At 47.6% G+C, this 12997-nt stretch overlaps 1 protein-coding gene across 3 annotated transcripts in view; it reads right to left on the bottom strand.

The window, feature by feature from the left end:
- Positions 1-12309, bottom strand: part of ASMTL (acetylserotonin O-methyltransferase like) — a 66407-nt gene extending 54098 nt beyond the window's left edge. Inside the window, exons 1-2 of one of the 3 annotated variants that reach the window (XM_066599869.1) lie at positions 12291-12309; positions 1848-1967 (exon numbers count right to left, since the gene is read on the bottom strand). In XM_066599869.1, coding sequence (XP_066455966.1) covers positions 1848-1940 — 93 coding nt within the window. In that variant the 5' untranslated portion in view covers positions 1941-1967; positions 12291-12309. The other 2 variants (XM_066599867.1, XM_066599868.1) reach the window with 2 other exon arrangements.
- Positions 12310-12997: the final 688 nt, after the last annotated feature.

Here is a 12997-nt window from a genome sequence, read left to right on the forward strand (position 1 = left end):
TTATAAGGATGTTGCCTGAAGACACTGCTGTAATTGAAAAAGTGAGAAAGCTAAAATCAAGGAAGATAAAAATGTTTTACAGGATGGAATAACGTGTGTGAAGATAGTGGGAATGGAGAGATAAGTATTGTTCTCCAGAATAGGCTAAAAAGAGAATTCAGCTGGAAATAAACTTTGATGTCAGTGAGCAAATCATACCTAATAGAAAGACAGATCAAGGAGTGAAGGAATGCGCAGAATATCTTTACAGGGTTCATAGGACCACAAGGCAAAACCTGAAACGAGGCCTGGCTGCCCAAAACCACCTTCAGCAGTGAACAAGTTCAGGACACGAAAATCTATTCTGATTTTTGTCGTTCCTTGTGGCTTTCTTTCTTCCTTCCTTGTCTCCTGGTGATCCGCATCCTGTTCCCCTGCCTCCTGTCACTCTCAGCGATCCCTATCCGGAGTACTCACTAACCCCATCGTTGTCAGCAGTAACACCCACAATGAATCCGCAGCAAAATCTGAACTAATTTGATACAGATAGAGCAGATTCTCTCCGCATTCAGTGGAGAACCTCAGTGCTGTAAGGTTAAGGCTGGGCCTACAGGAGCGTAATTTAATTGCGTATTACGTGTGCAGTTTACGCAATGAATGGAGTCAATGAAAGTACATTGATTTTCATTGATACATTCACACTTGCTTATATACTTTGCATATAATAAGCACAAAAAGCAAACACAGCATGATCTATTTAACCACATATTACACTCCTGTAGCCCTATTGTCCTCTATGGCTGCGTACAAAAATGCAGTACGTGCGCAATTAGATCGCGTATGTACGGCGTTTTATGCAACCTTGCTTATAGATAATAGAGTGAAAGTTGAAAAAAAAAAAAAGAAGAAACTAGGATGCCAGAGCATGACAGTGTGTGTGAGATATGCTGTCATACGCAGGTATACACGATCCCAAACACTGGGATTGCAGCGTTTTAACATACGGCTGTGTGAGCCCGGCCTAAGGTAGAAAGCAATAAATTATAAAATAAAGTGGGAGATTTTTCAATGACTGACAGATAGGCTGACCGCAGAGAATCGCGGCAATTCGCAGCATGCTGCGATTTGCTGGCCGTGAGTGGAGAATCGCTATGATTCTCCGCTTGTTGGCAGGGGGGCTGCGCTTTCCATAGCAACACTATGGAAAGCGCACATTGCGTTCCCCGCGGACGGATCATTGCCGCGGGGAACACAATCCAAAAACAGGTACATTGCTATTCACCAAAGGGTTAAAATTAGGGATGAGCGAGCGTACTTGCTAAGGCAAACTACTTGAGCGAGTAGTGCCTTATGCGTGTACCTGCCCGCTCGTCTGAAAAGATTCGGGTGCCGGAGGGGGAGAGCAGGGAGGAACGGGGAGGGAGATCTCTCTCACTCTCTTCCCCCTGCTCACTCCCGCAACTCACCGCTATCCCCCGCCGGCACCCGAATCTTTAGAGACGAGTGGGCAGGTACTCGCATAAGGCACTACTTGCTCGAGTATTTTGCCTTAGCGAGTATACTCGCTCATCTCTAGTTAAAATGTACAAATGCCCAAAATTAGTCAGATTTGGGTCATGTTTTTTCTTTTCTTAAAAAAAAAAAAAAGGAAAAGTTAAAAAACCTAGTTGGAATTAATCACAGCCAAAACTGGTTTGTTTGCACACAGTAATGACAAATAATGGCTCCTACACTCGGCCACATTGTGGTTCCTTGTATGCGACACAAGACAGAACCAGATAAGTGTTGTAATGTTTTAAGTCAACTTCAAATGACTTTCCATCAGCAGTGGGGTATGATGTGCGCAGGCCCTATATCTCAGTACTTACCACATTGGACAGTATGTCCTGCCTCCGGGGAGACGCGCTGGCCAGCACCACCCTCTTCCCAGCTAGTTTGGAAATGACCGGATTCAGCAGCATTTTTCCTCTGTTCAGGTATTTATCCTCCTAAGTGAGCGAACAGAACACGGAGTTACCTACATGATACAATTCCTTTATCTCCATTTGTAACATAAGAAAAAAAGTTATCTATCTTTATTCTGACCCTTATGTCCGGGACAACAAGCCTTATTCAGGACTTTCCTCTTGTTTGTGCAAAGATTTCCTCAAGCGGCTTTAGATCCTCACAATTTGACCTTTTTTAATGGAAATATCGTTTCACCAGAATTTTAAAGCATGCAATCATTTTTAAAAAATGGAGTTGAAAATTACGCTCCCCAGTCGCTCCCCGGGTACCATGCGTATTTTTATATTAGGAATTAATTTTTAGCTTTCTAAAATGGTAAGAATATTAAAATAAACATTATTTAATGAAAATATAAAACTTATTTCAATGATTTAATTATAATTACAAGCTTATTAAGTAACATTTTCGCAGAGGATACATGTTGTCGCAGTTACGGCGTGTTCGTCGCACACGGGTTTACTACAAGTCGCACAAGATTTTCTTGTTTGTCTGAGTTTTCTGGTACTTTTTTGATAGCAAACATTGCAAGAACCAACCACAACTTTTTGACCAGTTCGATCTAACTGTGACTGAGTTGTCGAAGGTAGTGAAACCGTGGAAATCGATTGACCAAGAACGCCCGCAACTGCCAATTTGGTTTCATAATTTCTGATAACTTGCTGATTTTCAGAACGATCTTCAACTATTGGTGCTGCAAGCTCTTCACTCAACTGTCTCAGGAAGAGCCGTCTTTGGTTCGTTTTCTTTGGAATCATTTTATTGTTTTCGTAATAAAGAATTGTCGTAACGTCGACAATGTTGTGAAAAAAGGCTAATGGCCATCTATTTGTACGCCGATGCGTGGTATATCTGCCTAACATTTGGTCCATAGTGTCGACACCAGCTTGTGTCAGAGAACATGTTTATGCATGAAAATTCGAAATACAATGAATGGCCGTTACTCGCAGTCCTCTCCGAGTGAGAGTGTATGCGTGGCCCCCGAATTCTATCTGGGTACATGTTCTAGAGCAGCTGTAACGCGCGTGGGTACCCAGGTGTAAAACAATGTTGATAAGTCCAGGTGCGTACATAAGGGTTAATGGTTGTTTTCTGAATACCTTCGCTGAATATAAAGAATATCCCATTTGGTACTTTCCCCTGGCACATCACGTGTGTGCCACCACCACTCATCTGCGGGCTGTAGCGGTAGTCATCTCCATGGCTCCTTGTCCCACATTTTAGAGTACAAGCAATGTCAATGAGATTCCAAGATATCTCATCCACAAGCTCCGTGCAGACATTATAGCAGCGGGGCAATTTATTCTGTGGGTTCTTACAGATTTCTTCAATTGGTTGGTGAAATCCACATCAGAATCCACAAACTATTATGCTTTCTGCAAGTAAAGGGTTTATCCCCAAATCTAAAGTTATTCCCTATAGGTCAGGGAACTTTATGGTCGGCAGGGTCTCACCACTAAGACCCGCACCAATCCTAAGAATGGGGGTCCTTTATCTCGTCACTGTGGGGTTGCTTTTCCCACTTGCAGTGCCGGCAGACTGGATGGAGCACTGGCCCAGCATACATGGCTGCCACTGCGTTCATTTCAATGGGGCTGGCGAAAATTGCAGAGCGCTTGTGTTCAGCCATCTCCAGCAGTCCCATTGAAAGTGAATGGAGCGGAACCACACATGCGCGACCGCCGCTCCAGTCCGTCTCCTCCTCACTGCGGGGGGCTGCAGCAAGTCCTCAAGGGATTGGGAAAGCAGAGTCAAACATGCGTCTGGCGCACCAGAATACAAGTGTGCTATCATGTATGCTGCCATTGTATTTTTTGCCCATGTGATATAATTTAACACTTCTTTTTGGCTGTTTGTGTTAAATTTTCTAAGACTCGTTGTTTTCTCTCTAAGTATGGTGAAAAAAAATGGCACAATTTACCCATTTCGCTCCACTTAGGTCGGGCCTCACGAATGTACTTGAATTGCGCTTTACATCCGTGATATAAATGGCAGCAATGCAGATAGATTGATTTTCACTGTTCCATTCACACTTGCGTTTATTCATTACATATAATACGCGTGTAAAGAAAGAACACAGCGGGGGTGGGGAGGGGTGGGGTCTGGCTATGCAGGAGTGAGGACGTGCACATCATCCGATAAAAGAAAGAAATAGGCACCCAGAGACAGGATGGGCAACAAAAGGAGGAAGACAACATCTCATGCCTCCTCCCCAATGGGGACGCTGTCTGCACAGAGAATCCAGTGCTATCCGGCCCTCTCACAGTGGGTGGAGGAACAGCCATCCGCAGCCAACATGGCAGCCGCAACTCCCCGCACAACCGACCAGAACACAGCGGCGGGGGAAACTTTACAGCAACCACCTCCAGCCTCACCTGTGATAACGGGTAAAGAGAAGCAGACGAGCGCCCTGCACTCCTACAGTCCTCACCAGGACAGCAGGCAGAGGAGGATGCTGAGGAGAGTCCCTAGGTGACATAGTACAGACGGAGAGGGAAGGATTACCAAGGGACCAGGTATGGGATCCCTCCCCCATCCCCCTGCTCTCCCATTACACCCCGCACCTCTGGCCGAACAACTCCCCCTAAGGCGGGTGGCACACAACCAGATTTGAATTCTGGATTCTGCGATCGTTACGCAGACGATCCGCGGTATTCCAAATCCAAAGAATGGAAGATTCTAGGCCTGCCGAGCCTCAAACTCTATCACACCTGGCATCATCATGCCGCACATAAACCATGGGTGAATATAGAACAGGACTGCTCCATCCCATTAAGACTGCTCCCCTGGATTAGACCGTGACAAGGCCAAGATCCTCACTATCAACTACCTTTTGAAAGGGACGCTTAGGTAAGGTGACCAGATTTTTCCAGGGCAAAGGAGTGTGGTCAAGGGCGGGGCTTATCACGATGTACGATTTTACCACCGTCATTAAAAAAAGTACAGGGCAGTTTCAAAAAATGACAAAGAACAAATTCCACAGCATTTCTGCATTAAAAAAAAAAAATAGTCAAAATCTATACAATTGGTGAAGTTTTTGACTGGAAATTGGCTGTGTATCTGGAGCTGATTTCATGCTAAGCGGCGCTCACCTCCTCCAAAGGCTCCCTGCTGTCAGTGATTCCTAGCTTCCGGTTCCCCAGTAACACTGACTCCCCACAGTGGCCCCAGCATTAATACTGACTCCCCACAGTGGCCCCAGCATTAATACTGACTCCCCACAGTGGCCCCAGCATTAATACTGACTCCCCACAGTGGCCCCTGCAGTAATACTGACTCCCCACAGTGGCCCCTGCAGTAATACTGACTCCCCACAGTGGCCCCTGCAGTAATACTGACTCCCCACAGTGGCCCCTGCAGTAATACTGACTCCCCACAGTGGCCCCTGCAGTAATACTGACTCCCCTCTTCCCTTATCCTCCACTCCTGCAGAACCAAGGAGGAGAGGTCAGGGGGGGAATATCCCGGATGTACATACTGCAGTCAGTGTGTGTGCCCGGTCGCAGCACTGCCACAGAGTGATTACCAGCCGGGCAGCTGCAGCTGGTAATCACTTTAACGGTGACCCTGCATACCAAAAGCAAGACAAAAGTAGAACAGACGTTCGAAAAGCGGGACAAATGGCTGTCCTGCTTGAGACCCTGGTGAAAGCGGGACAAATGGTCCCAAAGCGTGACTATCCCACCTAAACCGGGATGTCTTGTCACCTTAGTTTAGGTTATGGGACTTAAAAATAGGAAAAAAGGTATAGAGTTAATGGTCTCCTTATACTACTAGAGAAGGCAGCCCGCCAATAGGTGGATTTATATTGCATAGTCCGGAGTAGGCCATCCATCTCCGGATTCCGCAGCAAATACTTGCCATAGCATGCTATGGAAAAGCGATTTTTCCTGCCCATGAGCAGAAATCAATTGTGATTTTCCACTCAGAGGAGGAAAAAAAATTGCATCATGCCCTATTCCTGGGTGGATTACGTGCGGACGGCTTACATTGAAGTCAATGGAAACTTCTGACCCGCGACTCATCTGCATCATCGGCTAACGACAGCGTGGCATTCTCTGTACTGCGCATGTGCGCCACCTGCACATCCGCAATACAAATAAGAAAACTGCGGACAGGTATGCGGGGGTCACCGCCTGGGCACAGGGTTGGATTCTGCTGTGGAATCCGACCCAGTCATGTGAGCCCGGCCTTACCCATAAATTACCTATAGCCTGTGCCGCCCAGGAAAAAAATGACAAGATCATGCCATGTTCTCTGCAGTGACAGAGTTGTGTTGGCACTGTGGAACCGAGAGGGGTACCATGGTACGTGTGGTGGAGCTGTGGCCTACCAAGTTCCTTTAGGGATACAGCTGAGTTAGTCGGCAAAAAAGGGGGTAAAAAAAAAATAATCGCTAATAGTCCCCAAATTACCCCACTATCAATACTGCCTGGATCAATCAGCTTGCAAAAGAACAGCTTACTTTGTTTCGGCGTGGCGGCTGCTTGGACAGTTGTTCGGCACCATTAGCGCTGTACGCAGGTTCCCTCGTCAGAACGGCATCATGAGCCCTCGCACCTATGTTACATGGAGGAACTACGCGCAGAAAACCCAGAACAATGAAAAATGTCTTACAGAGTGGCAGTCTGAGTTGGAGTTCAAGGCTACTCTGGAGTTTCATAAGATTCTTTTGTCATGGTCCCTGGGTTGGCTTGTGGGGGGCGCTCACGGATCCTACCGAGTGGGGAGGAGCTGGCTTAATACTAATACTCCCACTATGATTACCTCCACTCTAAGGTACAAAATTGCCCATATCTCGCTTTCCCTTAAATCACAGCGCCCCTCCTTCTCTCTCGCTATGTGGTTTTTCCACCTCCCCCTCTTTCTCTCGTCTTCTATGATGTTTATACTAATTATATACACAATACCTCCTGGGACTGGTCCTCAGAGGATCAATTCTACCTTGTGAACCGCTATACTGCAGTATTTCCCCTTTACCAGGTTTCCCAGGTCCCAGTTCAGGTGACAACAATAAGGATTAACCCTTTCCAATCCACTGTCTGACATCTGAAGACATGATTTAAGGCTGTACAGCTCCGATGTTGGATGACGTCCGTCGGGGTTCTCTTACTGTATATTGCCAGCCTCTCTGTTGTCGGAACCTATACAACATATCACCTCATGCAGTACTGGCTTTAGCCAGGATACAGCGCCGTTGTATAACAGCATAGAGTAAGGCCCCTAGGAAAACCAGGATACAAATTGGATTGGAAAGGGTTAATAGTACACTAAGGTTTAATTTCTTTTTTTTTACAAGTGTTACCAGGTTCTGTGTGACTTTTAATGGGCACTTTGTGTTGCATTCTTGAAAAAAAAGTAATCTAATAAAAACAGTTTAAGCCGTGTATTACACGCGATAGAGCCCTGCTGTTCTCTATGTGTGCCTATGAAACGCTTTACATACGCAGTTACATTGCTTATGTGCGGTTTATACGCAATGTCACTAAATGACAATTTAATAAGAATGAAACCAGGAAGCCAATACATGACAGTGAGCGTGAGAGGTGCCGTCACTAAATGAGACCAGGAAGCCAATACATGACAGCGAGCGGGAGAGGTGCCGTCACTAAATGAGACCAGGAAGCCAATACATGACAGCGAGCGTGAGAGGTGCCGTCACTAAATGACACCAGGAAGCCAATACATGACAGCGAGCGGGAGAGGTGCCATCACTAAATGAGACCGGGAAGCCAATACATGACAGCGAGCGGGAGAGGTGCCGTCACTAAATGAGACCAGGAAGCCAATACATGACAGCGAGCGTGAGAGGTGCCGTCACTAAATGAGACCGGGAAGCCAATACATGACAGCGAGCGGGAGAGGTGCCGTCACTAAATGAGACCAGGAAGCCAATACATGACAGCAAGCGTGAGAGGCGCCGTCACTAAATGAGACCAGGAAGCCAATACATGACAGCGAGCGGGAGAGGTGCCGTCACTAAATGAGACCAGGAAGCCAATACATGACAGCGAGCGTGAGAGGCGCCGTCACTAAATGAGACCAGGAAGCCAATACATGACAGCGAGCGTGAGAGGTGCCGTCACTAAATGACATCAGGAAGCCAATACATGACAGCGAGCGCGAGAGCTGCCGTCACTAAATAAGACCAGGAAGCCAATACATGACAGCGAGCGTGAGAGGCGCCGTCACTAAATGAGACCAGGAAGCCAATACATGACAGCGAGCGCGAGAGGCGCCGTCACTAAATGAGACCAGGAAGCCAATACATGACAGCGAGCGTGAGAGGTGCCGTCACTAAATGAGACCAGGAAGCCAATACATGACAGCGAGCGTGAGAGGTGCCGTCACTAAATGAGACCAGGAAGCCAATACATGACAGCGAGCGTGAGAGGTGCCGTCACTAAATGAGACCGGGAAGCCAATACATGACAGCGAGCGGGAGAGGTGCCGTCACTAGGAAGCCAATACATGACAGCGAGCGTGAGAGGTGCCGTCACTAAATGACATCAGGAAGCCAATACATGACAGCGAGCGTGAGAGGTGCCGTCACTAAATGAGACCGGGAAGCCAATACATGACAGCGAGCGTGAGAGGTGCCATCACTAAATGAGACCAGGAAGCCAATACATGACAGCGAGCGTGAGAGGTGCCATCACTAAATGAGACCAGGAAGCCAATACATGACAGCGAGCGGGAGAGGTGCCGTCACTAAGGAAGCCAATACATGACAGCGAGCGTGAGAGGTGCCGTCACTAAATGAGACCAGGAAGCCAATACATGACAGCGAGCGGGAGAGGTGCCATCACTAAATGAGACCAGGAAGCCAATACATGACAGCGTGCGGGAGAGGTGCCGTCACTAAATGAGACCAGGAAGCCAATACATGACAGCGAGCGTGAGAGGTGCTGTCACTAAATGAGACCAGGAAGCCAATACATGACAGCGAGCGGGAGAGGTGCCGTCACTAAATGAGACCAGGAAGCCAATACATGACAGCGAGCGTGAGAGGCGCCGTCACTAAATGAGACCAGGAAGCCAATACATGACAACGAGCGGGAGAGGTGCCGTCACTAAATGAGACCAGGAAGCCAATACATGACAGCGAGCGGGAGAGGTGCCGTCACTAAATCAGACCAGGAAGCCAATACATGACAGCGAGCGGGAGAGGTGCCGTCACTAAATGAGACCAGGAAGCTAATACATGACAGCGAGCGGGAGAGGTGCCGTCACTAAATGAGACCAGGAAGCCAATACATGACAGCGAGCGGGAGAGGTGCCGTCACTCGCAGGCAGAAAACACTGCAACACGCGACGATACTCCCAACCACGCTGCATCGTACCGCACGTTTGTGAGCCCGGCCTTAGAATTTTTAAAAAGGTTTTCCAGTACATTAAATGGCACTATTGAAAAATACAACTTGTCCCACAAAACAAAACACAAGCCCTCAGACAGGGGGAAATAGAAGAGTTGGGAGGAGAAACGAACAACTGAAACAACGATTCAGCACCCAGAAAGAAAGTGCCATGAGACAGTGCTACAAGCTGCAGCGAGCCTGGCCCTTTAATATCCTGGAGCCGAGGGGAGCAGATAAGTGCAGGTTCATGACTCTTCAGTTTAGCAATGGAGACCAGACTTTGACCGGATCTCTAGAGAATTTGATGAATGGCCAGAAACAAAAGGGACTGCAGCCCAGACATTACAGATTAACCACAGCAACAGGCAGATGGCACCGCAGATACACTTCTCTGTGGACAGAAGTGACACACAGCTGCCAGTGAGCAATCTGACTACACTGTGCGGAGAGCGAGTGGCACGAGAAGACACTTATCGCATTATGTGGAGATGGCATTTCACTGAATGCAAAATACAACCAGTCAGGGGGGCACAGAAGATTAAAGGGGGTTTCTAAAGTTCAAAAATGAACAAAGAAATAAATGTAAAAAGCAGCAGTCGCCTCTCAATTCCCAGCGCTGAAGCTCCGGCAGGGCCCATATCAGCAGTGCAGCCAATCAGCTGGCATCACCGCTCAGAGATGGGAGGCATGATGCCAGGGATACGGCATGTGCCCGCTGTTTGGCTGCAGCAGTCACCAACAGTACAAAACGACACTGCTGCCAGCATGTAAACAGAGACAGCGATGGATCACCGCGGCAAACAGGGGGCAAGCACTGCTTCCATTTTTGGTTTTACACACATGGCAGCTGGTTTTATTATTTTTTTCTTAGTCAGAAAACCCATTTGTGGGCATTCTCACGCGCAGCAGGATTTGCTGCTCATCTGTATATTTTGTGCTGCAGATTCTCAAGCGAATAATGGTGCGGATTTTGATGTTTTTTTCCGTGAACCTGCCCTTTAGTCCGAAGGCGTTTCTAGTCAGGTTGGTGGCGCCCGTCTTACTCCTTAGTCAGATAAGTCTATCTGCTGTCATGGACATGGCGTGGTGTTGTGACATTATCTTCTGACTAGATTGCCATCTTGCCTTTTTGTTCATCGCGTGCTCGTTCCCATCTTCACGGTAAACTTTATTTTCTGTAACAAACATTATCCCTACTTTCAAGTTAGGAGGAGTCAGGGTCGCCTTCATCAGGGTGAGTGCTCCGCTTCTAAGTAGGGTCTCATCGCACTAGTTTGTTAGGGTCAGATTTCCCATTCCCCCACTTTTGGTTTCGCTATCAATACTTTACCCGTATTAGTATATTGTGTGTATAGCTAGCGATCCTCAGACACATATTTACATACGGTCTGAACACGGTGTTTTGCGTCCAGCTTGGACACAACAGATATATGCTCTGACCTTTCCTAGGGTCTCACCTGTTTTTGCTGTGATACAAGAATGCAGCAGTATGAGATCTCCATTCTGATTTATGAAGGAGGGTCCTGGGTCCTGGGTATGGAGCCCCCTCTATGATGATCATATGCCCTAATTAGGGCACACAGACAGGGATGGTCTGGATGAACCAAACCCTTCGACAGAAATTCCTTAAGCAAACATTCCTGCGGTTTCCATCCTCCCACATGGGTTACATCAAATGTGAATCAGTCCCAAGGAGAAGTCCTAGAACACTGGGCAACTAATAGAGGGCATCAGACAAGGTCAGAGGGCAATACTGACCCTGCCTAATGCTCCCAATAGGGACACCTCTGAGGTCAACCCATACATCACATGAGCGACCGCTCAGCCAATCAGTAGCTTAGATAAAATGTTGTGGGCGTGGCTCTAATCGATAACACGGTGCCTCCGGCCGGCCCATAGTATACAGGCGATGCCATACGGAAGCATTAGAGGTTATTACATACAGAATGGATCAGGTACATAATGTAGCATCCCGTATTTTGGAGCAGCCTCCCTCTGGGGTACAATAAGGGGTCTACAGTCCTAAACATCATCGTTGTGATTTGCTCTGCCTCCTATCCATGATCACCTTAATTTTATTTTATTTTGGGTGTATTGTTTTAGATTTTTTTATATGCCCCCTTTTAGTTATTTGGCTATGATCATTGTGATGGGAGGTGCTGTCATCCCATATACTGCTTCCTATGTGCAGTCATTTTCATGTTAGCCATATATTATGTAATGGATTTTTTTAAAAGTTGTTTTTTTTATAATTATTATTTTCGGATTCAAACCTTTTTAATTTTCTGGCTCTGAATTTGAGATTCATAGGAATATATACTGTTACAATTCATAATCAGTGCTCAGAATAGGTCACCTGGATCCCTCACCTGGGATCCCCACGATCAGCTAAAAGCTAGCCCGCTGTCAGTGCTGGAAACAGATAGCGCCGTCCGTACCGCAGTGGTCCAGTTTGGTACTACAAGCACAACTCTTCAATGGGAGCTGTACTTGCAGTTCGGAGGTTCCGATGCAGATCCGGCGCAACATGCCAGAAGAAAGACGTCAGCGGGACCGGACACGGCTACTGACCGCCGGTAGTATACGTCCTGCCGGCGAACTTGTAGGCCGGACCGGAGAGTAGCCGTCAGCTCGGCCGGCCGGCCGGCCGCCACTTACCACAGCTGTCCTGGCTCCGTCAGCAGCGGCCGCTCACATCCCCGGCAGGTCGTGGGTGACGTCACGATCACGTGACCATGTGCCCGCCCACTGACGCTGCTCCCGCCTGGGAAAAGTGGTGGCGCCGTGTGAGGTGACTGACTAGTGTGTGGGGTCCTGGACGAGCGTACACGGCCGTACCTGCCCCGCCATACACTGACTGTCGTCGATAACTAAGCAGGCTCCTCTATCACGTACAGTAGTTTATATAACCCAGCCGGACAGGCATTTGGGCTCACAGTCTGTATGTACCTATCAATATGGGAGGACAGCCGCACAAACGGGGAAAACACACAAGCTCCATGCGGACGCTGCTCTTCGTCTCACTTCAAGCCACAGCGCTGCCCAACCTCCAGCACATTACTGTGCTCCTTCCTATACACTGCACGCTATATGGGTACGTTCACTGTGGATCCACAGCTGACTTCAGCCTGCCTCTCTTCTCACCTCGCCATCATTATGCAGCGCATAGAGCTTTTATTTTTACCTCAGCGGTATAAGAAATAGCAGCCAATCACAGCGCAGCTTTCATTTTACCCCAGCAGTATAAGATATAGCCAATCACAGAGCAGCTTTCATTTTTACCTCAGTGGTATAAGAAAAAGCAGCCAATCACAGAGCAGCTTTCATTTTACCTCAGCTTATTTATTTTCTAGTTACGTATGAGCTGCGGGTATATCCGTAAGCATGGAGCACAATGGGCTCTATGTTGCGGAGATCCGCGGTAAAATAGAACCTGCTGCGTTCTGTTTTCTGCAAGTGAATTACGTAATTCCAACCCACTAATGTGACCAGAATTGTGTGATCTGGTGCATTTAATTTCCCGCATATTACCACGGATCAGACGCATGCGGAATGTGCAATTTCTATCCTTCATGTGAGACCGGCCTAATGGTAGATCGCTACCTTTTTGTCACATGACCAGGGACTGCTCATCGAGGCCACCGCTCCAGGCTGTC

This window comes from Eleutherodactylus coqui, chromosome 4 (assembly GCF_035609145.1).
Source record: "Eleutherodactylus coqui strain aEleCoq1 chromosome 4, aEleCoq1.hap1, whole genome shotgun sequence".
Lineage (NCBI taxonomy): Eukaryota > Metazoa > Chordata > Amphibia > Anura > Eleutherodactylidae > Eleutherodactylus > Eleutherodactylus coqui.